The 25793-nt window shown below is 41.4% G+C and overlaps 1 protein-coding gene across 12 annotated transcripts in view; it reads right to left on the bottom strand.

The window, feature by feature from the left end:
- Positions 1-25793, bottom strand: part of OSBPL1A (oxysterol binding protein like 1A) — a 319072-nt gene that overhangs the window by 12877 nt on the left and 280402 nt on the right. For all 12 annotated transcript variants that reach the window (XM_033933855.1, XM_033933854.1, XM_033933860.1 and 9 more), the window contains 2 exons: positions 14691-14814; positions 5013-5103 (listed from right to left, as the gene is read on the bottom strand). In XM_033933855.1, coding sequence (XP_033789746.1) covers positions 5013-5103; positions 14691-14814 — 215 coding nt within the window. The remainder of the gene's footprint in view (positions 1-5012; positions 5104-14690; positions 14815-25793) is intronic.

Genomic DNA, 25793 nt, shown 5'->3' with positions numbered 1-25793 from the left:
TTTCTATATTTAAGGACAGCTCTATATGATTCTAAAGAAGTTGTAGATTTGGTGGTAGAAGTTTAAGAATGTGATCGTAGAAACATGACAGCAGATAAAGGCCCATCTAGTCTGCCCATATGCAGTAACTATTATCTTTCTCTGAGAAATCCCAGCTGATGACTTGAAAATGTACACGTACTTGGGAGAGTGCAATGTATTTTACAAAGTGTCTCATACACTATTATGACTAGAGAGACATTTTTGTGTCCCTTCTGTGAAAATATTTCATCTTGAGTATGCTCACCAACGAGCTTATTCCCAGTTTGTGACCAAAGTTGTGAAATGAACTTCCATCTTGTATTAGATCTTTGGACAATTTCTTGTCTTTTCAAAAGACTATGAAAACTAATGTTTAGTATGTAGATTAATTGTTAAGATTTTAGTTTGAGGTTTTGTTTAAAACTTATTTTAACTGAACTAATATGTTGGTTAAACTGATGATAATGTATAATCTTAAATTTAGATTCATTTAAATTGACATTGTTATGATATAATTTGTTATTTATGTGTTAATTTAAATTTGGATTATCATCTATGTTACCTGTTCTGGGCTATCTTGAGAGGACAGGCTAGAAAACCAAATAAACCTAAACTTACTACATATATACCCCCCCCACACACCATTTGTCACACATCCACATACCTTCTCTCATCTATCACACAGTATTTCTTAAGCCCGAAGATCAAACGAACTGCAGCATTCTGAACTAAACGAAGTCTTAATAAAATATTTTTTGGTAACCCCAAATAAACTATATTACAATAGTTCAAAGTACACAATACAGTAAACTGAACCGGCAACCGAAAGGACTCTATATCAAAATACTTCTTAATGGTCCTCAATTTCCACAGTATTGCATAACTTTTTTTTAATTAGTAAATTCGTATACCACCCCAAACACCTTCAAAATAAATTGCATCTGATGCATCCACCTCACCCCAGATATACTCCCACAGACAAATACAAATAGAATTGTAAGATATGCGGAATATAAATAAAATAAATCCTGTCACCCTATGCATCTTACCTCCATTCATTCTGTCCTCAACCCTAACACACACACACATCACTTGCCTAATACACTGACAAGTGCATTCCCCACTTCATCACTAGTCATACATACTGCTCCCACACACATGCTAAACCTTTGCCTCTAGACATACACACATATCCCCACCCACCCCAACATATCATGCCCGCCAATATACAAATGCACCATTATTCCCAACATTGTACACACAGGCCCTGATTCTGCAAAGTGCCGTCCCGATTTTAGGCAGCTGTAGGCGTCCTACAGCTGTCTAATCAGCCAATCGGGATGCACGTTTTTTAAAAAAATGCTCCCCAGGCAGGCCGCCTATATTGAAGGAGCCTCCGGGAGCTTAGGGATGCCGGCAAGACGCCTAAGCTTGTCTAATGGCCTTAGGCGAACCTAGGCGGCCCTACGCGTCTCCCTAGTAGAGGAAGAGACGCTTAAAATATAGGCCAGCAAAATGCTGACCTACATTGTAAGTAGATGCGGCCGCTATACTAATCATGGCAAGGGATCTCCCTGCCACAATAAGTATAGCAGCTGTGGCCGCCTGTCCGATCACTGGCAGGAGGGTGCCCAACCCTTCCTGCCGGAACGCCACCCCCTCCCCCCTGAAACTCTTGATCGCCAGCAGGAGGGTGCTGAACCCCTCCTGCCGGAAAGCCGCCCTGCCTCCCCGAAACTCTTGATCGCCGGAAGGCGAGGTTAGTTGGGGGGGGAGGTTAGGGGAGTCATCGGGGGGGTCGTTAGCATGGGGGATCCGGAGAGGGTCCGGCTTTCCGGCAGGAGGGGTTGGGCACCCTCCTGCCGGCTATCAAGAGTTTCATGGGGGAGGGGGCGGTGTTCCGGCAGGAGGGGTTGGGCACCCTCCTGCCAGCGATCAGACAGGCAGCCGCTATACTTATCCCTTGCCGCGATAAGTGTAGCGGCCACATCTACTCTAACCCGATTTTCTAACCGGCGTCTATAACATGGACGCCGGTTACAGAATCGGAGTTAGTGTAGGCCCGATTCTGTATAGGACCTCTCCTGGGCGTCCTATACAGAATCAAGGCCATAATGTCCTAATCCTAACACACATACAATCCACTCCCACACATTGTACTCACACTTAAAACACATACCTTGTCTCCAGATGCAGAGACATGCTCCACTAGCCCATAAATGCCTCATCCCCTCATTTACACTTTTCACTTATTTAATTCGTTTTCTATCCCGTTGTCCCCAAACAGCTCAGAATGGGTTACAGTTGGTATATGGCACCTGTTATATAGTTAACAGGTTACAATTTGACATAATTACAGAACAGGTTTACAATACAAGGTTGTAGCCTAACTTGATTCAAACTGGGGGTCTAGAGCAGGGATGGGAAAACTTTTTGACTCGTGGGCCACAATGGGTTCTTAAATCTTTCTATCCCTCCATCTCCCTGTGCAGCAGAACCCTTGCCCAGCTTCTATCCTTCCCTCCCTCCCTCGTGCAGCAGAACCCTTGAACACCTGCCCCCGCTGCGCATCTGAACCCCTGCTGACTCTCCATCCTTCCCTCCCATCTGAACCCTGCCGACTGCAAGCCCTACATACCTCCCTCCAGAGCAGTGTCAGGCTGGCAGCACTCTAAACAAAAGCTGCTTCAGGGCCTTCTCTCATTTGGTCCTTCTGTGTGCCCTGTTACTGATAACATCATCAGTGATGCGGCAGAGGGAATTCCCTGATGAGAGAAGGCCGCAAAGCAGCATGTTTAGAGTGCTGCCGGCCCGACGTTGCTCTGGAGGGAGGTATGTAGGGCTCGCGGTTGGTGGGGTACGGATGGTCGGCAGGCCAGATTAAAAAAATAAGCGGGCCAGCTATGGCCTGCAGGCCATAGTTTGCCCATGTCTGGTCTAGAACCAACAAATAGAGTTTCCAGGTTACAATTTGCCATAGTTATCCTTAACAGTAAATGCTTTTTCAATACAAGTTTTTATCTTAACTAGACACACACTAGGGATCTAATACCAATATACATAATGTACAGTTTACAGGTTAAATTTGCCATAGTTACAGTGCTAGATTTTTAAATACAAGTTTTTATCCTAATACGACGCATATTGTGATCTAGTACCAATATACATTTCTCTATAATCCATTAGTCACGTGCAGGTAATGGCTGTTACTCCGTCTCCTTTTTTGTGTGTACGAGAGCCTGCTAAAGCTTGATAACCTAAGGGACACATAACCTAGTGTAACTCCATCATTGTCTTTAAGCCAGGTTTTAGTAATCAGGAATATGTCCCAGTTTTTAATCTGTAAGGTCATCCAAGTTTCCAAGTTTATTAAATGTCTTGATTTATCGCCTATTCACATTTCTAGGCGATGTACAAATTAATATCATTTACAATAAATACAAATATAAAAAAGAAAAATTAAACCTTAAATGGGATTTAACTGACAATACTAAAACATAAGGAAAATTATTTAATTCGGGGGTTACATACAGTTATTATGTTTAAAAATTCAAGGGAAATACATTAGGATGGGTAAACAATAAATTCAAAGAATTAGCTTGACAAGCAGAGAGATTTATTCAGTAGTAGACTTAATCATTAAATGCATCTATAAATAAGAAGCTTTTAAGAAGAGCTTTAAATTTTCCTAAATTTTTTTCTAGTCTTAGGTAGAGTGGGAGGTTATTCCAGGACTGAGGGGCTGTTATAGAGAAGATTGTGGTTCGTCTTGTATTGATGACTTTCAATGAGGGGATAGCTAAGAGATGTTGATCCTGTGATCTGAGAGATCTAGAAGAAGTATACGGTATTAATACTCTATAGATAAAGGCAGGAGTTTTAGATTCTAAAGTTTTATGTGTAAGTAAGCATTGTTTGTAAATGATGCGGTGTGCGACCGGAAGCCAATGTGCTTTCTTGAGTACGATGCATTTGTTATTTACCAATCTGACATTTATGAGGGTGATACATAGGTTTTTTTGTTGTGGGGGTGTATGAGAAAATGGGGAATCCTCTTAGGTGGTGGGGGCTGTGTTGGGAGGATTTTTTTTTTTTTAGGAGTTTTTTGGGTCAGCATATCTGCCCTGGTTGATCACTGGGATATGAAAGCACATGATGGTTATGATTATATAAGTTTAAGGTATAGAATTTGGGTTGTTGAATTATATTGTTAATTTTGTTACTTTTATTCTGTGTAGGTTGGATTTGGCTGTTGAGGGTGATTGGTGGGTAGATCTATATATGTAATGTGAGCCGGGGAGGGGGGGGGAGGCTTAGGCCAAGTTCACAGTGTGGCTGTGGAGATTATCTTGAGAGATCTCCTAGAAGTTGGCCTATACTTTAACAAGGAACATTTTTCAGAAGTAAGTGTCCCTGTAAAAAGTCAAAAGTAGCAAGAGGTTAGAGTTGCTTTCCAGGTGGAAATAGCTGGGTTTATATGAGAGCAGGATAGTTGTAGAATGATTTGTGTTAACAAGCTATAGGCAGACCCCCACCTCATCCTAGATATACACCAACCCCCTCATATCCTCTTCACTACTAGACACATGCCTCCTCAGATGCTGCCCTAGCTTACCCCACAACCTCTACTCATTAACTCACATGCACTGTGTCCCCAGATTTTCACACTCACACTATATCTATGTATACATACACACACACAATTACCTCCCCCCCCACACCACTTTCACACACACAGCATCTCAAAAACATTTACACCTCTCATCTGTCTCCCTACCAATAAACATCATCTCCGCACACATACACCCTGCCTCAAAACCCAGACACACACACACTCCATGTACTAAGTTTCAGTAGGTCTACACTAATGGAATTAAAAAAAAAAATTACAAGAATCAAATAGAATGGCAACATGTCAAAGAAAACTATTTCTGCTAATATTCAGTGGTCTTTATTTGGTATAAGTGTGAACGTCATTAGTCTATACTGACCTTGTTTTCCAGTCCTCTTCTGACTTGGATCGGTTTTTTCGGGCTGCTCTTTGTTTTTCTTCCAGCCTTTTCTTTTCCTCACTAGCTAAATCTTCAGAAAATCAGAAAAGAAGGAAAAGTAGTTAGAAAATGGTAATTAAAAAGATATGCAGCAATCTTTTCTCTTTTTTTCCTTTGCTTCAAAAGCCTGGGCTAGAAGTAAAGAGTAAACAGAACAAGCCAGACTGGATGAGCAGAGCAGAACAGAATGTCCTCAGAAATATCAACTAGAAGTACAGCAGACAGACCAGCAGAAAGGTTTCATTAAACATTCATCAATTTAATCAAACCAAAAAAACTTTTTTATAAAATTAGGGTATACAGACAACTATAAGGAAACACAAATGTCTTTTAGGGGAGCAATTTTCTATCTGTGATTATATTGTATAACTTTTATTCTTCTTCTTTGTACTTTTGAATTTTAAGCATTTTTGTAAAGCACTGACTTTTCTTAAAGAGCCCATTAACAAACATGATCAACGGCATTTTTATTATGACCTAAACCAGTGGTCTCAAACTTGTGGCCCTATTTTGAGGCCCTCGGTATGTTTATCATAATCACAAAAGTAAAATAAAACAGTTTCTTGATCATATGTCTCTTTAGCTATAAATGACAATATTATTATTTAAGACTTAGTCAAAAGGAAAGCTTTATAAACCATAAAGAATTTTATCTCATGCAAAATTGTCATTTCTTTAATAAGACATTAACTATTTTTTCTGAGGCCCTCCAAGTACTTAGAAATCCAAAATGTGGCCCTGCAAAGAGTTTGAGACCACTGACCTAAACCATCACACACAATGTACACTCTACACCAGTGGTTCCCAACCCTGTCCTGGAGGACCACCAGGCCAATCAGGTTTTCTGGCTAGCCCTAATGAATATGCATGGAGCAGATTTGCATGCCTTTCACTTCCATTATATGCAAATCTCTCTCATGCATATTCATTAGGGCTAGCCTGAAAACCCGATTGGCCTGGTGGTTCTCCAAGACAGGGTTGGGAACCACTGCTCTACACTATGGGGAGTACTGTCCATAACTATCTGTTAGGCATGCCCCACCCACTTGCAATCTGAACCATAAGAGTCCCAAATGGGTCTAAGCGTAAGACAGTCGAAGCATGCCTTACATAAGTAAGTATCAGCAGTCCCTTGTGCTGCTTAGCTGTAACATTGGTCATAAGCAGATTCCTGGTTCAATTTGAGTTTGCACATGTGCCTTTTATTTATATTCCTCATGTAAATTTACCATGTTCCTTTTACTACACTTGGCATTCCAGGGACATGAGAAAATACAAAGAACACATTTTAGAGAGGAGTTAGGAGGAAAAGCAATGTAACAGATACATCGGCAGCTGGCTTCCTTGGTTCCACACCTTGGATGGTGGGACTAGCAGAGATGCCCTTTTGGGGAGTGTGTGGCACAATGATTAGAGCTACAGCTTCCAGCACCCTGAGGTTGTGGGTTGAAATCCCATGCTGCTACTTGTGACTCTGGGAAAGTTACTTAATCCTCCATTGCCCCTGGTAAATTATATAGAGTGGGAGCCCACCAGGACAGATAGGGAAAAATGCTTAAGTACCTAAATGTAAACCACTTAGCTAAAAGTGGTATATAAATACAATAAAAATAAATAGTGACATGAGGAAATGTAAAACTAAGCATAAGATTGTCCCTTTAGTTGGAGAGGTGTAGCAGGCTGGTCCAATTCCATGTTTTGTCATATACGGAGCAACTTTGGACACAGAGGCCGCAGTACAGAAAGGACAAAATGGTGCTGCATCTGGTCTAATTTCAATTCTGTCTGAAAAAGTTAAGAGACGGGTCGAGTAGTCAAGAAAGCAAAGATGCAAATGGAAGAAAAATAGCCAACACGGTATAACAGACGGAAAAGACATTTTTAGATGCATTAGTGATAAGAAAAAGTGCAAAAGTGGCATTGTGAGACTCAAAGGTAAAGGGGAGAAATATGTACAAGAAGATAAAGATAAGGTCGAATTTGATTGTAGCACGTTTTTGGGTCTCACCGTGTCTGTGTAGAAAGAACCGACGGCTGAAATATTGGTTCTTTCTACACAGATGCGGCGAGACCTACCTGCTACAGCCATAGAAGTTTAAGAGAACATATAAGGTCTAATTGCATAACAAATATTTTTGTTTTGTGTTCACAGCTGAAACACAGGGAGCGGGACCACAGAAGACAAACACAAATAGGTCTGGAAGTATGGTAGACCCTGATCGATTTTCAGAGGATTGTGTTCTTGAGGAGTTAGTTAAACTAAAGGTGGACAAAGTGATGGGGCTGAATGGTGTACATCCAAGGGTACTGAAAGAACATAGGAAAGTTCTGGCGACTCCGCTGGCTGACCTTTTCAATGCTTCTCTAGAGTCTGGAGTGGTACCAGAGGACAGGAGAAGGGCGGATGTGGTCCCTCTCCACAAAAGTGGAAATTAGGGACGAAGTAGGGAACAACAGGCTGGCAAGTCTGACTTCTGTGGTAGTAAATTAATGGAAATGTTTTAAAAACAGAGAATAGTGATGTTTCTGGAATCCAGTGGATTGCAGGTCCCGACACAACATGGACTCACTAGAGGTAGGTCTTGTCAGACAATCTTTGACTGAGTGTCAGAGAACTGGAGAGAGGGAGAGTGCTAGATGTGGGTCTTTAGATTTTAGCAATGCCTTTGACAGTGTTCCACATAGACGTCTAATAAATAAATTGAGTGCTCTCGTTATGGGCCCCAAAGTGATGGACTGGGTCAGGAACTGGTTGAGTGGAAGGCGACAGTGGGTAATGGTCAATGGAGATCTCTCCGAGGAAAGGGATGTTACCAGTGGTGTGCCTCAAGGTTCGATTCTTGGGCCTATTCTTTTTAACATTTTTGTAAGCAATATTGCTGAAGGGCTGTCAGGTAAAATTTGTCTCTTTGCGGATTATACCAAAATCTGCAATATTATAGATGCCCCTGATGGTGTGAATAACATGGAGGAAGGACCTAGCGAGTTTGAGGAATGATCTGAAATTTGGCAGCTAAGATTTAATGCTAAGAAAGTCAAGGTCATGCTTCTGTGCTGCAAAACCCAAGGGGTTTAGAGGTTGAAGAACTTTTGTACACAAATGAGGAGTGGGACTAGGGTGTTATAGTATGTGATGAGCTTAAGGTGGAAAACAGGTTGAAAAGGTGATGGCGAAAGCTAGAAGGATGTTAGGGTGCATAGGGAGAGGTATAGCCAGTAGAAAAAAGGAGGTATTGATGCCCCTGTATAAGACTCTGGTGAGACTTCATTTAGAATATTGTATACAATTCTGGAGACCACACCTAATAAAAAGATATAAACAGGATAGAGTTGGTCCAGAGGAAGGCTACTAAAATGGTGAGTAGTCTTCATCATAAGATCTCAATATGTATTCTTTGGAAGAAAGGCAGGAGAGGCGAGATACGATAGAGATACTTAAGTACCTAAGTGGCATAAATGCACATTAGGCAAGTCTCTTATTTGAATGGAAGCTCTGGAATGAGAGGGTATAGGATAAAGTTAAGAGGTGATGGGCTCAGGAATAATCTTGGGAAATGCTTTTTTACAGAAAGGGTGGGAGATGCATGGAATAGTTTTCCAGTACAGGTGGTAGAGATAAAGACTTTGTTTGAATTCAAGAAAGTGAGGGACAGGAATATGGGATCTCTTACAGAGAGGAGGATGCTGCAGATGGGTAAAATGGATGGGCCATTTGACCTTTATCTGCCATCATGTTCCTATGTCTCTTGAGCATGGTGGATTGTTCTACTCTCTTCCACCACCTTCAGTGGCATAGCCATGGGTGAGCAAAAGCCTACCCAATTTGATTTTAGGCCCATTGAGCAGTGATGCACCTTTGTTAGGGCCAGCAGTTGTTGTTGGTGGTGGTGGTGGCGGCTGTAGGATGTGCATGCATGCACAAACTGGGCTCCACAGCTACAGGAACTCCCATAGTCTAACATCTTCCTCACGCTGTCTTAATTTACTAATGTCACCAACAGCAGCAGTGATTCACACATGCTGAGTATAGCGTATTCTCTCTGCCATGTCCTGTCTTCTCTGACTCAACTTCCTGTTTCTGCAGGATAGATTTCATTTATACATCTACAGCATATAATATTTTTAACCAAATTGGTGTTAAATGTGTATTCAAGTTCTGGACTTGTATTTGAGGGGGAGTTCATATTTCCCAAAAGAGATTTTGATGTTGGGTAAGCATTCACTTGTGTTGACGATCCACAACAGCTCAGTTTTACTTGGGTTGAGGTAAAGTTTGTTGTTTTAACCTATTCTCGAATTGCTGTTAAACAGGTAGTCAGGTAAGTCGAGTTCAATGGGTCTGGAAGGATGTAGGACTGAGTGTCCATTGACTGAATCAGCTTGACTAGTGGGGCTTGAGAAAGGTATTGAACAGAATAGTGACAGCATCAATCCTTGTGGTATACCACAAGTCAGTGCCTATGGTGGTGATGAGGTGCTACAGAATAGTATAGATTGTTGCCTATCTGAATGATTGGAACAGTACTTGCTTGGGTCAGATTCTTTGATACCCAGTTGTGTTGGTGTAATATCATGATCCATAGTTTGCCCATCAGATTGCCTATCAAGTTTGCAATCTGGGTATTTTAGAGAGTTTCAGCTTTCATTTAAATCGTTACAAATGTTAAGTTAAAGTGTTGTATTCCTGTTGATTTTAGATCAGTCATACAGTCTTCTCATTGATGGAATGTAATTTTTTTTGTTGCTAATTCTACTGTGAAAACTAGTAACAATCATACTATGTGTTCTGCTAAGTGTACTGCAGTGCTATGGCAAGATTATAAAGGAAAACATAAAAGGGAACAACCCCCCCCCCCCACATACACAATAAAACATCAACTACAAAAGTGGAGGGTTTAGGTGCTATTTATGCAGGAGCACAAAACCAGCAAATTTATATTTTGGTAATGCAGCACATGCTGTTACGATAGAATTTTATAATTTGCTTACAGCTTATGTGAACAGCATCTTTAACATTTGATCCCCTGATGAAGTAGGATGTGAAACAGGTCCCATTGGGATCAGGACTCTTCAGTTAACTTGTGTTCTATATTTGTTGATAGTTTGGAGATATTTTGATAAGGAGATTTTTTTCTTTGACCAATGACCAATTTCACCCCGTCTAACAGGCATATACTGATTTAATTGCCTATTAAGGGAATCAGAGGTCTTTTTTCCTCCTTGCATTAGTAACACAGTCAACATTTGGATGACATATATGTTTAATTTTTGATAGTATAATTATATAAATTTTGAATCCTCCACTTTTGTAGTTGGTATGGCAAGATTAAGACACTGAAATCTTTAAGACTTGGCTACCACAGAAATCAGGGGTCTCAAGTGCTCACAGTTAAAAGCCCGATGTTTTTCTCAAGGCTAATAACTATATAATGAGCTATCATCGGTCCCATATACGCTCTATAACATTTATTTGTAAAATTTTTTTTTACTTTTTATGCTTTTTTTATTTTTAAAAAACTGATTAAGTGATCTAGTAATCTCAACTTTCTTATGCATTACTCTCCCATTATAATTAGAAGTACTTAGCTTTCATATTCTTTAGCTAGAAAGTACTTTGCTTCAGTTTTCTTCTTAACGACGGAAGATCTCCGTTTCGCTCCTATCTTTTTAACAAGAGCTTCATCAGGATAAACGCCAAAAGTAGCACTGTTAACACCACCAGCGCTGCAAAGACATATTAACTAATATAATGAAGAGTCTGCTCCATACGAAGACACAGAAAAACTAGTCTTCGTAAGGAGCAGACTCTTCATTGTATTAGTTAATATGTCTTTGCAGCGCTGGTGGTGTTAACAATGCTACTTTTGGCGTTTATCCTGATGAAGCTCTTGTTAAAAAGATAGGAGCGAAACGGAGATCTTCCGTCGTTAAGAAGAAAACTGAAGCAAAGTACTTTCTAGCTAAAGAATATGAAAGCTAAGTACTTCTAATTATAATGGGAGAGTAATGCATAAGAAAGTTGAGATTACTAGATCACTTAATCAGTTTTTTAAAAATAAAAAAAGCATAAAAAGTTAAAAAAAAATTTACAAATAAATGTTATAGAGAGTATACGGGACCGATGATAACTCATTATATAGTTATTAGCCTTGAGAAAAACATCAGGCTTTTAACTGTGAGCACTTGAGACCCCTGGTTTCTCTCTATGCTACTTATTTGAGTGGTTATAGACTTGTGTGGTAGCCAAGTCTTAAAGATTTCAGTGAGATCCACAAGAGTTTGGAAAGAAGATTAAGACACTGACAAACTAGACATATACCTAGGGTCCAAAGTTTAGGGTGAAGGGCCCTGTTAGATGTGCTCATAATTCAGGTAAGTAGGATTGACAACTGTCTTACTTTTTCTGGATTCTACAAATTTTTACATTAAATGTCCAGAAGCTAGATGGATGGGTAAAGTTTTAGGACATATTCCAGTCTTTAAAACCCCTTATCTTCAGATGCCCAATCTTCTTACTGTAGAAGCAACCTTGACCTGCCTGGTTCCAGTGCAACTAACAAAATAAACTGCAGATGGGATCCTGACAATGGCAATCTCCTGGGGACAAGAATACTGAAAGACAACTAACTACAAAGATTGTGGGCAGGATCTAATCAGTCAGAATGCTGTAAGCGTGAAGGCAACTGAAAGCTGCTCTAGTCACAGGAATGGAAGTGGTGAGCTGGAGAAAGTTCACGTACTGTATGAATCATAATTTAAATCATTAGTCAAAGCCTTGATTTAAATCATGGTTTTCTCATTGTATTCACTATCACTCAGTATTGCTTAAAAAAATGAATATTTTGCTTGTTTCAACTGTTTATTTTTTCATAACAATTGTATCAAAATGAAGATAACATGCAGTAATAGCAACAAATATATTTTTGCTCCAATATGACAATTACTCAATGCAGTCTTTAAGATATATGATGAAATAAAAACATTTATCTACCTGAAGATCCTACCTGTTCAGACATGTTCCTTTTGTAATCGTCATCAAAACACTTCTCATGATGATGTTTCATTTGGGCTACCAGGCCTTGCATTTCTTTGTTGCACTGTTTGCATTTTGCATACATGCCTGCCTTACCCATAGGTAGAAGAACTTCATTAAAATATTCCCAAACTAGGTCTCTTTTATAGCCTGCTGCCATTATAGGTTTTCTCCTCCAAGGAGAGAATATGATGAACCTCAGGCTATACACACAAAGATTCCAAGACTTGCGGAGTATTCTGCTCAAAAGGTTTTACTTTCATTTTTACAATTTGCCACTCCCTCTTCACACTTAGCTCCTTGTGTAGATATATGAAGTTAGCATTTAAGAGGTAAGGGGTTGATTCTGTGTACAGTACTCCCCCGATATTCGCGGGGGTTCCGTTCCAGGAACCCCCGCGAATCTTGAAAAACCGTGAATACGATTTTTCATGCCTACTGGAGAGGGCAGCGGGAGAGGCAGGAGAGAGCAGCCGGAGCACCAGCGAGTGCAGGAAATCACTCGCTGTATGCTCCAACTGCCTCTTCCTGCACTAAGTCGGGCCTTACCAATCAGGAGCTGATTGGCCCTCTCCTTGTTGGTGGTCGGAAAATACCGCGAATGACCGGGACTGCGAACCGCCGACCGCGAACGACCGGGGGAACACTGTACATTGATTTGCAATGGATTAATGGAATTCATTTAGCAAAAACACTTAAAGATTGCATGAATATACAGCCTCATCTATACAATTAAAAAAATTCCATGATGAATAGCTTTGGCCTATAATGTATCTTAAACAGAAACTATGTTAGACAGATTTTTCCTCAAAAAAGCATTTGAAAAATCCAATTAAAAAAATCTGAGTTATAAAAATAATTGATTTTTACAGTATCTGCCTTGATACAAATACATTTCTGTATGCAGTACTTTTGGTGGTGGTTGTGGGTGGGTGGGGGGGAGGAAGATACGAAGCCCCCCCAAAAGTCCCCAGCACATTTCTATGGAAAAACAGTTCCAACAGGTGCAGCATTCAAATACATTGATTTACAGTAACATAGAAATCAAGGAATTGCACCTTTCAGACCCCTCTGCCCCTCATCTCCTTCTGGATCACTGACGCAGAGAACCAGCACAAATATAAACATATTAATATGTCCAGGCAAGCAGACAAGTTCAAATGCAAACATGTACACACAAACATGTTTAGACATACTTGTCTACATAAACATACAAAACAAAGCTGCACACAGAAATACAGGGGGATCGGGAAAGAACTCCATGAGCCATGCTCTACATGCTTTCCTCACTTGTTTAATGTATTGAGGTACTATAAACTGATTAAAAAGGATTATCTTAAAGATTAAGGGGAACACAGTTAATGCAGTGGTTCTCAGCCAAATCCTCAGAACATACCCAGCCAGTTGGATTTTCAGGATATCTACAATGATCAGGCATGAAAGATCTGCATGCACTGCCTCTACAGTGTGTGTTGAGCAAGTGATTGAGAATCACTGCTGTAACGTCTTTTGTGGATTCGTTATAGTCGTCCTTTATCTTTATTTTCTGTTGTTTTAGCACCCACACATCCAGGGGAGGGTGGGTGGGTATATCTTTTGTTTGGTATTATTCCCTGATGGAAAATGTTGGATTGGAGAGGGAGTTTTATTTTTGTATTGATACTGATTGATTATAAGTGCTTATTTGATTATTATTATTTGTATATATATTCTATTGCACTTTTTGTTGGCTTTGAAAACTAAATAAAGATAAAAAAGAGAACTGCTGCTTTAAAGGGAGGTTTTTAAAAAACAAAACCAAACCATAATTGGTCAAATTTAACAATTTTCTAATAGCAAGGTAATGTTTATTAAGCAATTTTTCCGTTCCCTGTGAAATCAACACATGCCTTAGCAAATCAGACTTGTTTATATATGAGAGATATACACTATTGTGGAATCTATCTGAAGGCTATGCTCTAAGAGCACCAAGGTCTCAAAAGTGCAATTTTGCTAAATAAAGTACATACTAAGCATTGGAAGGTGGTAGAAGCCAGTCAACCCGAAGGAGGGATTCTGTTAATACTTAAGGGACTGGAGGCAGGTAGAAGTGGCCAGTGTCTGGAGTATGAGGGAGAAATAGTCCAGGTTATCAAGTTGGGCATGAGAGGGGCTAGGGCTAGTGAAAATCATTGGGTTGAGTCAGGAGTTGGAGGGGGAGGCAGATGGAGTAAGAAAACTGGGTTTGAGCTCAGCAGAGGGCAATAATCTTCAGAGAATTTTCAACAAGTGAGAACTAGTATTAAAGTAAGTTCAAAAAAAATTTTTTTTAGAGATATATTTGTGGCTATTATGATATACATATATACTAGAGGAAAGTGTTAAGTCCAACAGCTGTAGGCTGATTAACATACTTGTGGATATGAAAATCCATTTTCACTGTTACACAACTGGCTAGGTACACAACTGGCACAGGGTATATTTGCTTTCCCCTGGATTATCATAGAGTGAGCTGTGGGGAAGTTGGACCCAATTTCTGTCTATCCCACAAACTACTCAATTATGGGCAAGCCAACCCTGGATCAATGATATAATTGCTTTCTTACCTATTTCTCCATTTTCCATAGCCCTTATATCTGGTCGCAGCCTACAGTCCGTTACAGGAATAATGTTTTCCATTTCTTCATCCAATTCATTTAAACTCATAGCAAAACTTGTAAAATTATACATCTAAAACAAAGATAACAAATGTCTTTAAAAAAAAAGATTTTTGCCACTTTAAAATATCTTATATGTTTTATATCATTGTACAATCAGCTGCAGAGTTTGGCAATAGAAATGTACTATTTTTTCCTTTGTTTTATTAATTTCCACTTTCCCTTATAAATAAATCATCCCTTCCCTGAATATCTTTTTGTCCCAGTTTGTTTACAGTATCGGTCTTTCCCCTGTCTGTTTTTCTTATATTTTCAATCTTGTACCCATTGTTTTTAACTTTGTTAATCATCTTGATTTGACTACAATTGTTAAGAAATGTGGTATATCAAATAAACCTACTGTATATCAAATAAATAAACCTACTGTAACGTACTACTATTAATCAATAATTTATCTACCTCAGTAGGAAAGAAAGCACAGTTACTTACCGTAACAGGTGTTATCCAGGGACAGCAGGCAGCATATTCTTGACTGATGGGCGACGGCACCGACGGAGCCCCGGTATGGACAATTTTAGAGTGATTGCACTCTAAGAACTTGGAAAGTTCTAGTAGGCTGCACTGCGCACGGGCGAGTGCCTTCCCGCCCGACAGAGGCGCGCGGTCCCCAGTTAGGATAAGCCAGCTAAGAAGCCAACCTGGGGAGGTGGGTGGGACGCAAGAATATCTGCCTGCTGTCCCTGGATAACACCTGTTACGGTAAGTAACTGTGCTTTATCCCAGGACAAGCAGGCAGCATATTCTTGACTGATGGGTGACCTCCAAGCTAACAAAAAGAGGGATGGTGGGAAGGTTGGCCATTAGGAAAACAAATTTTGCAAAACAGATTGGCCGAAGTGTCCATCCCGTCTGGAGAAAGCATCTAGACAATAATGAGATGTAAAAGTATGAACTGAGGACCAAGTAGCAGCCTTGCAGATTTCCTCAATAGGCGTGGTGCGGAGGAAAGCCACAGATGCTGCCATAGCTCGAACTCTATGGGCCGTGAAAAAACCTTCCAGTGTCAGTCCGGTCTGAGCATAACAGAAAGAAATGCACGCTGCCAGCCAATTAGACAACGTACGTTTAGAAACAGGACGTCCCAATTTATTTGGATCAAAGGACAAAAAGAGTTGGGGAGCTGATCTGTGGGGCTTAGTACGCTCTAAATAGTAAGCCAGAGCCCGCTTACAATCCAAAGTATGCAGAGCTTGTTCTCCAGAATGAGAGTGAGGTTTCGGAAAGAAGACAGGCAGAACAATGGATTGGTTGAGATGGAATTCCGAGACAACCTTAGGGAGAAACTTTGGATGTGTACGCAGAACCACCTTGTCATGATGAAAGACTGTAAAAGGTGGATCAGCAACTAGTGCATGTAGCTCACTGACCATCCTGGCAGAGGTAAGAGCAATAAGGAAAAGTACCTTCCAAGTGAGAAACTTGAAAGGAGCGGTAGCCAAAGGTTCAAAAGGAGGCTTCATTAAGGCGGAAAGAACTACACTGAGATCCCAGATTACCGGAGGGGCTTTGAGAGGTGGTTTCACATTGAAAAGACCCTGCATGAATCTGGACACCAAGGGATGAGCCGAGAGAAGTTTTCCATGAACTGGCTCATGAAAAGCAGCAATAGCACTGAGGTGGACTCTGATGGAAGTAGACTTGAGGCCAGAGTCAGACAAAGAATGAAGATAATCCAATAAGGTCTCCACTGCAAGGGAAGTGGGATCATGATGATGAAGAAGACACCAGGAAGAAAACCGTGTCCACTTCTGATGGTAACATTGCAGAGTGGCCGGTTTCCTGGAGGCATCCAGAATGGAACGAACAGGCTGAGACAAAAGAGTATCATGAGAAGTCAGCCCGAGAGAAACCAAGCTGTCAGGTGCAGAGACGGAAGGTTGGGATGCAAAAGGGTCTCCTGATGTTGCGTAAGCAGAGAAGGAAACAGTGAAAGAAGGAAAGGCTCCCTGGAACTGAGTTGAAGTAGAAGGGAGAACCAATGTTGCCTGGGCCACCGTGGAGCAATCAGAATCATGGTGGCTCGTTCCCTCTTGAGCTTGAACAAGGTTCATAACATGAGAGGCAGAGGAGGGAAAGCGTACAGGAACAGATTGGACCAATCGAGGAGAAATGCATCCGCTGCCAGACGGTGAGGGGAATAGAGTCTGGAGCAGAATAGGGGCAGCTGGTGATTGTGAGGAGCTGCAAAGAGGTCTATCTGAGGAGTGCCCCACTGAGCGAAGATGGACTGAAGAGTTAAAGGATCGAGTGTCCACTCGTGAGGCTGGAGAATTCTGCTGAGCTTGTCCGCTAAGGAATTCTGTTCTCCCTGAATGTAGATAGCTTTCAGGAATAGTTGGTGATCTGTGGCCCAAGCCCAAATCTTCTGGGCTTCCTGGCACAAGAGGCGAGAGCCTGTCCCACCCTGCTTGTTGATGTAGTACATCGCAACTTGATTGTCTGTGCACAGCAGGAGGACCTGAGGAAAGAGAAGATGTTGGAAGGCCTTGAGGGCATAAAACATCGCTCTGAGTTCCAGGAAATTTATGTGATGTTTCATTTCCTGGGCTGTCCAAAGTCCTTGAGTTTGGAATTCGTTCAAATGAGCTCCCCAGGCATAAGGGGAGGCGTCGGTGGTGATGACAAGTTGATGAGGAGGTAGATGAAACAGAAGACCTCTGGAAAGATTTGAGGATATCAACCACCATTGTAGAGACTGACGAAGAGATGATGTCACAGATATGTGTCGTGAGCAAGGATCCGTCGCTTGGGACCACTGGGTAGCTAGGGTCCATTGAGGAGTGCGCAGGTGAAGACGTGCGAGGGGTGTGACATGAACTGTGGAGGCCATGTGACCCAAGAGTATCATCATTTGCTTGGCAGAGATGGAACGTTGTGGAAGCACCTGCTGACATAGAGATTGAAGAGTTTGAAGACGGTTGGACGGCAGAAATGCTTTCATGAGGACTGTGTCCAGCACCGCTCCAATGAATTGAAGTCTCTGAGTGGGGATGAGATGAGATTTGGGTAGATTGATCTCGAACCCCAGAAGCTGTAGAAACAGGATGGTTTGGTTGGTGGCCAGGAGCACTGTTTGAGATGAATTGGCCTTGATTAACCAATCGTCCAGATAAGGAAAGACTTGAAGGTGGTGAGAGCGTAGAAAGGCAGCCACCACAATCAGACATTTGGTGAACACTCTTGGAGAGGAGGCAAGACCGAAGGGCAACACCTTGTATTGGTAATGACAATTGATTGATCATGAAGCGGAGGTACTGTCTGGAGGCCAGATTGACCGGAATGTGAGTGTATGCCTCTTTGAGATCGAGGGAGCATAGCCAGTCGCTTTGATGGAGAAGAGGATAAAGAATTGCCAGAGAAAGCATCTTGAATTTCTCCTTGACCAAGCATTTGTTGAGATCGCGAAGATCTAGGATAGGTCTGAGATCCCCTGTTTTTTTGGGGACCAGAAAATAACGGGAGTAGAATCCCTGCCCCTTCTGATCTAGAGGAACTTCCTCTATGGCGTTCAGGAGGAGGAGGGATTGAACCTCCTGAAGAAGGAGAGAAGACTGAGAGGTGTTCAAAGCAGACTCTCTTGGCAGACTTTGTGCAGGACGTGTCTGAAAGTTGAGAGAGTAGCCGTGGCGGATGATGTTGAGGACCCACTGATCCGATGTGATGTTCTCCCAACGGCTGGTGTAACAAGAAAGACATCCTCCTATGGGTCGAGGGAGATTGGCAGATGGTGGAATACTGGCTATGCTTTGGAGAACCACGTCAAAAGGGTTGGGTAGACTTTTGTGGTGGAGGAGGCTTCACCTGTTGCTGCTGGGCTGGCCTAGGTGGTTGTCGCTGTTGCTGATGCTGACGTCTAGGCTGTTGAGTAGCCGGTGGCAAGGGACGGGCAGCATAGCGGCGCTGGTAGGCAGATTGTTGGCGAAAAGGCCGAGCAGGTGGAGTCTTTTTCTTAGTCTTCAGGAGAGTATCCCACCGAGTCTCATGGGCAGACAGCTTTTGTGTAGTGGAATCCATGGACTCTCCGAAGAGCTCATCACCCAAGCAGGGAGCATTTGCTAGGCGGTCCTGATGATTTACATCGAGCTCTGAGACTCTGAGCCATGCCAACCGACGCATGGCAACAAACATAGCCGTGGCCCTAGAAGTCAATTCAAATGTGTCATAAATTGACCGAACTAGGAACTTGCATAACTGGAGAAGAGAAGAAGAGCAGGCATGAAATGCAGATTTCTTGCGGTCAGGGAGGTACTTTTCAAAAGCAGCCATGTTTTGAATGAGGTGCTTTAAATAAAATGAAAAGCGTAGTTCCCTGACCTATTGGCTAACATGGCATTCTGATATAAACGTTTGCCAAATTTGTCCATGGCTTTTCCTTCTCTGCCAGGAGGGACTGAGGCATACACACTAGCTCCCGCTGATTTCTTAAGTGTGGATTCCACCAAAAGAGACTCATGCGGGAGCTGAGGTTTGTCAAAACCAGGGATAGGGATAACCTTGTATAAGGAGTCCAATTTACGAGGAGCTCCCGGTACAGTCAGGGGAGTCTCTAAATTTTTATAAAAAGTCTCTCTTAAGATGTCATGTAGAGGAAGTTTGAGAAATTCCCTTGGAGGCTGGTCAAAGTCCAGAGCATCAAGGAATGCCTTGGATTTCTTCGACTCAGCCTCCAAGGGAATAGAAAGAGATTCACACATCTCTTTTAAGAAAGAGGTAAAAGATGTGGAATCCTGCTTAGAAGAGGGATCAGCAACAAGATGATCCTCTTCATCAGAGGAACACTCACCCTCAGACAGAAAGGGCTCTTCAGAGTCACCCCACAAATCAGGGTCCCGAATCTGAGAGCCACGGTCTCGAGACTCCGGAGTGGAGGGTTCCAGGTGTCGGGTTTTGCGCACCGACTTACCCAACCTCATAGACACGGTACCGAAGTCTGCACCGCCTGGTGTTGAGCTCTCGGTTCCGGTGCTAAGATTGGCATCGAAGTCAAGGAAGCAGTGTGAACCGGTACCGACAAAGTGGATGCCGATAAAGGAGGGCGCTCCACTGTCGGTACCGGTGGCTCAGACCGGACCGGGACTGGAAGGCTCGGTGTCAAAAGTGCGGGAAGGAGTTGTTGCAACTGCTCCTTAAGTTGCACTTGCAGGACAGCAGCAATCCGCTCGTCCAGCGAAGGCACCGGTACCGCCTTTTTCTTCTGCGGTACCTGTGGTGCTGCTCTACTCTCCGAGGATGAGGAACTCGATGTCGAGGGGCTCACCTCAATAGGAGTGGAGCACTTCCATGGGCGCCTCGAGGTCGGCAGGATTGGACTCGCTGCTACTGAGACCGGAGGACGCTCCAATGGAGATGGCTTCTTTGCCGGCTTACCTGAGTGTTGCGACGCCGGTGCGGTGTCGCGCGGCATCGACGAAGTGGGTGCCGACTGAGGTGGTGCCGGTGTCGATGTCGCAGGGTCAGACATATCGGCACCGAAAAGCAAACGTTGTTGGATTTGTCGGTTTTTTAATGTACGTTTTTTCAAAATGGCACAGCGGGTGTAGGTAGAAGCCTGATGCTCTGGACCCAGGCACTGTAAGCACCAACTGTGCGGGTCCGTAAGAGAGATAGGCCGTGCACACCGCTGGCACTTTTTAAAACCTGGCTGGGGGGGGCATGAAAGGAAAAACGGCTTCTGCCAAATCGAAGGCCAAGGCCTCGATGGCGGCAGTAGGCCCCGCCGGGGCAAAACCGACGAAAAAAACTGTTTTTTTTTTTTTAAAGAAAATAATAAAAGAAAAAAAGGAAATATAATTTCCAAAAAGATTTCGCGAGCGGGAAGGCGACAGAAAAAAATCTTTTCAACAGCCGTTGAAAAGTGCGACTTCTTAGCTCCGCGGAAACTAAGAAACTGGGGACTGCGCGCCTCTGTCGAGCGGGAAGGCACTCGCGCGTGCGCGGTGTGGCCTACTAGAACTTTCCAAGTTCTTAGAGTGCAATCACTCTAAAATTGTCCGTACCGGGGCTCCGTCGGTGCCGTCACCCATCAATCAAGAATATGCTGCCTGCTTGTCCTGGGATAAAAGAGTTTTCAAAATTGTTTTATTTTTCAGTATAGTCCCCTGATAGCTCCATACACTCATATATTTAAATGACCAATCTGGGCAATTTTCTATCATTACTGGGTGATTCCCTAACCTCATTATGCCACATTTGCAGGCAAAATTTTCCAGCAGAGTCTGAGCTGGTGCAGTCTTACTTTCTTTGCAGTGCCTGAGTGCTGATTGGCTGAGACACTGACAGGAAAGAAAGGCTTGACAAAAAAAAGAAAAGACGCCCGATTCCTCCCTCTCTCCAATCCTTTCCCCCCCAAAGCCATTCAATATTCCCTGTTTGGCAGGAGGGATGACCACTCCCTCATTCCATCGGGGTCCCCCACCCCCAACAACCCTCCCGACAGGCCCCGCATACCTTTAATATGAAGTACAGCATGAGGGATGCCCACTCCCTCCTGCTGCTGGTGTCCCCTGCCCCAATGACTCCCTACTTCTCCATACCTTTAGGATGAAAACTGGCAGGAGAAATGCCTTCTACCTCTGGCTGGCAGGCCCACCTGTTTAAAATAGAGTGCCTTCCCCTTCCCAGTGCATCCTTGGATTCACTGGGAGGGGGCCTGAGGCCCTCCTGGGATGCAACAGGGAGGAGCCTAAAGCTCTGGCCCAGGCACCTAAGGTCTCACTCAAAGGAGGGGCCTTAGGCATGTGGGCCAATCAGAGCCTTAGGTCCTTTCCTGGTGCAGCCCAGGATGCACCGGAAGGGATCACCGTTTTGACGAGGCGGGCCTGCTGGCTGGAAAGAGTAGACATTTCTCCTGCCAGCCTTCATCTTAAAAGGTATTTGGAGGATGGATGGGGGGGGGATTGTCAGGGGGGCAGGGCATCCTGGCGGCAGAAAGGCGTGGACATCCTTCCTGCTGTCCTTTGTCTTAAAGGTGTGGGGAGGTGTTGAAGGTTAATACGGGGTTGGGGAACCCCAGTGGTAGGAGGGAGAGGACATCCCTCCTGCCGTCCTTTGTCATCTGAAAAGAAGCTTGCTAAAAAGGCAACAACTCATAATAACAACTTTTTCAGCTATATTTGAAGCAGGAAACCTGTGAGGGAATCATTTGGATCATTAGATGATCACTGGATAAAATGGACTTTCAGGGAGAACAAAGCCACAGCAAAGAGACTAAATAAATGCTTTGTTTCAGTCTTTTCTGAGACATATCTAAGGGAGCTGCTCATGCCTGAAATTATATATTTAAAGGTGACAATTTGGAGGAACTGAAACAAACCTCAATAAGCCTGAAAGATGTAATAGACAAAACTGACAAATTATAGAGTAGCAAATCACCTAAACCAGATGATATATCTCAGAGATCTGAAAGAACTAAAAATGAATTTGCATATCTACTACTAGTTACCTGTAACCTGCATTAAAACTGTCTACAGCCTGAAAATTGGAGGGAGGTCAACATAATGCCAATTTTAAAAAAGATTCCAAGCATGATCAAAGAAACTATAATTTAGTGAGCTGGACATCATTGCTGGATGACATGGTACAAACTATTATAAAGTTAAAAAAACAAAAAAATGTTATATATATATATATATTGAACACAGATAAACATGATTTAAAGAGATGGAGTCATCATGGATTTCACAAGGTAAGTCTTGCTTCATCAATCTGCTATATTTTTCTGTATGTGCGCAAAAGCATGTGGATAAATTATAGCCAGTTATGTCAGATATTTTCTGAAAATCCAGATAAAGTCTAACATGTGATACTCCTGAGGAGATTGAAAAGCAATGGGATAGGAGGCAATGTCATATTGTGGAGTGGGAACTAGTTACATGGAAGAAATAAAGAGTAGGGTTAAATAGGATCAGCATTGGGCCCAGTGCTTTTGTATATACGAGGGTTCTTCAAAAATGTTTACACACTTTCATATTTTTGTGGGAAATGGTTGAGGCAGAAGAAGTGGTATCGTAGAATATCATGGGGAAAATGTATCGCAAAACAGGGTGATTATATTGAAAAGTGATGTAATTTGCTTTTGAGATATTTAATAAATATTGTTTAAAAATATATATATAAAAGTGCGGAAACGTTTTGAAGATTCCTCATTTCAATCTTGAAATGGCAACAATGAGTGAAGTGATCAAATTTCTAGATGCCAGAAAATTATTCAGAGTTTTTTTTTTTTTTTTTTTTTTAATATCTTTATTCGTTTTTACATTATGCAAACAAGTGTACAATAATTCAAGTCATACTATACATTCTTCACTTGAAACTCTACATTCATTTTATACCATAAACTATCTCCCCTCCCTCCCTTTCCATATATTACCCCTCATAATGTCATAAAACCCACCCATCCCTCCTCCCCCCTACATATATTTAATGGGGATAAATATAATTATTTATTTATTATAATACTCAATTAATGGTCTCCACACCTCTTTAAATTTCTTATAATAACCTCTCTTGATTGCCAATGTTTTTTCCATTTCATACACCTGACAAACCGAACTCCACCAGAAACAATAATTCAATCCTCTATAGTCTTTCCAGTTATGTGTTATATGTTGGATGGCAACTCCTGTTAAAATCATTAACAGTTTGTTATTATTCGATGAAATTTGACTTTTGGCCCTCATAGACATTCCAAACAAAACTGTGTCATATGATAGGGCCACAGGATTCTCTAACATACAATTTATTTGACCCCAGATCAATTTCCAAAAATTATTAATAAAAGGACAATAAAATAATAAATGATCTAGAGTTCCAGCCTCAAGATGACAATGCCAACATCTATTAGACTTAGAGCAATCCAATTTTTGTAAGCGAACAGGGGTCCAGAGTGCTCTATGCAACAGGAAAAACCATGTTTGCCTCATAGACGCAGACATTGTACATCTTATCCTCCAAGACCAAATACGTGGCCATTGAGATGCATTAATTTGATGCTTAATCTCAATGCTCCAAATATCTCTAAGTACAGTCCTTGGTTTTTTATTTAAATATCCAGATAATGTTTTATACCACTGTGCGGCCTGGTGACCCATAAAATCTGCCTGGAAGCATAAGAATTCTAGAGTAAAATGAGTATTTAAAGACTTCCATTCAGGGAACCCTGCCTGAATAGCCTGCTTCAATTGCAACCACTTATAACTTTGTTTTTTATTAAGTCCAAATTTATGTTGCAATTGTGAAAACTCCAGCAGCTTACCATCATTAATAACATCATCTAAAGTACGTATTCCTGCTTCATTCCAATCCTTCCAGACAATCATAAAACCGCCTATTTGTATCTTGGAGTTCAGCCATATATTTTGACAAGTAGATTTTTGAATAGTAATAGGAGTTAAGTTGTTTACATACTTTAATGTTGTCCATGTGTCCATTAATATCCTATTGGTTTTCCTTATTCTAGGCATTTTAATGCTAAGCAGATGACGAAGCCTGATAGGAGACATGAGCTGCCACTCCAACCATAACCAATCTGGAAGCTTCTCCATGAGTTCTGGGAGGACCCAATACATACCTTGGCGCAATATATAGGATTGATGAAACCTATAAAAATTTGGAAAATTTACCCCTCCCTCCTCAATTGGTTTTTGTAAAGTCACTAGAGCAATTCTTACAGCTTTACCCAGCCAAATAAATTTACTAAGAATATTATTTAACTTTTTGTAAAAAGACCCCTGAAAAAAAACTGGTATCATTCCCATTTGATAACAAACCACAGGCAATATCATCATTTTGACAGTTTGAACTCTTCCCCACCAAGATAAATGTAAAGGATTCCATTGCTCACATAACTCTGTTACTTTTTGCAATAAACTTTTTTCATTCATTATAATTGTCTCATCAAGCGTGTTTTTTATCCATATACCTAAGTATTTTATTCCTTCTTCTTTCCAAATAAAAGGTAATGAGTCAAATAATCCTTTTGTGCAATGCACATTTAAAGGAAGAACTTCTGATTTAGTCCAATTTATTTTATATCCTGAAAACTTTCCAAATCTTTCAATCAAAACCAATAAATTTGGAATGGTTGTTTCCGGATTCCTCAAATGAAGTAATATATCATCCGCATATGCAGAAACTTTATATTCTTTATCTTTATGCGGTATACCCTGTATCTCCTCCTCTTGTTGAATAGCTAATAATAAGGGTTCAAGCACTATATCAAAAAGTAAAGGAGACAAAGGACATCCCTGTCTAACTCCCCTTTGCAATTTAAAACAATCAGAAAAATTATTATTGATATATAATCTAGCAACAGGAGAGCTATACAGAGTTTTAATCATTTGTATAAATCCCGAACCAATACCAAACCACTCCATGGCCTGATACATAAATGTCCATTCCACACGATCAAAAGCTTTCTCTGCATCTAGAGACACAGAAAAAGCCGGATCTCCAATTTCTTTTGATAAATATAACATTTGCAATGCCAATCTGGTGTTATTAGAAGAGTGTCTCTGAGCAACAAACCCTGTTTGATGCATACCAACTATGTGAGGAAGAGCTTTTGCCAAACGTGTAGCCAAAAGTTTGGCTAATAATTTACCATCTACATTTATCAATGAAATAGGCCTGTAATTTGAAACCAACATGGGATCTTTATTTGGCTTCGGCAAAACAATAGTTAATGATTCTGCCATAGTGCCTGATATACAACCTTTCTTTAGTTGATTCTGATATAAATTTAATAAATGAGGTAAAAGAGTATTTTGAAATGCTTTATAAAACTCTACCGTAAAACCATCACCACCTGGAGCGGTCCCTACTCTAAGAGATTTCAATGCTGTTTGTAATTCTTGTAAAGATATTGGATTTTCCAAACTTCTTTTTATATGATCAGGAATCTTCGGACCTTCAATATTATTTAAAAACACTATACCATCTTTTTCTTTATTTAAATAAGACTCAGAAGAATACAGGTTTTTATAATAATTTAAA

Source organism: Geotrypetes seraphini, chromosome 2 (assembly GCF_902459505.1).
Source record: "Geotrypetes seraphini chromosome 2, aGeoSer1.1, whole genome shotgun sequence".
In the NCBI taxonomy this organism is placed as follows: domain Eukaryota; kingdom Metazoa; phylum Chordata; class Amphibia; order Gymnophiona; family Dermophiidae; genus Geotrypetes; species Geotrypetes seraphini.
Note: the sequence above shows the minus strand (reverse complement) of the source record. Positions and strands in the feature narration are given on the sequence as shown.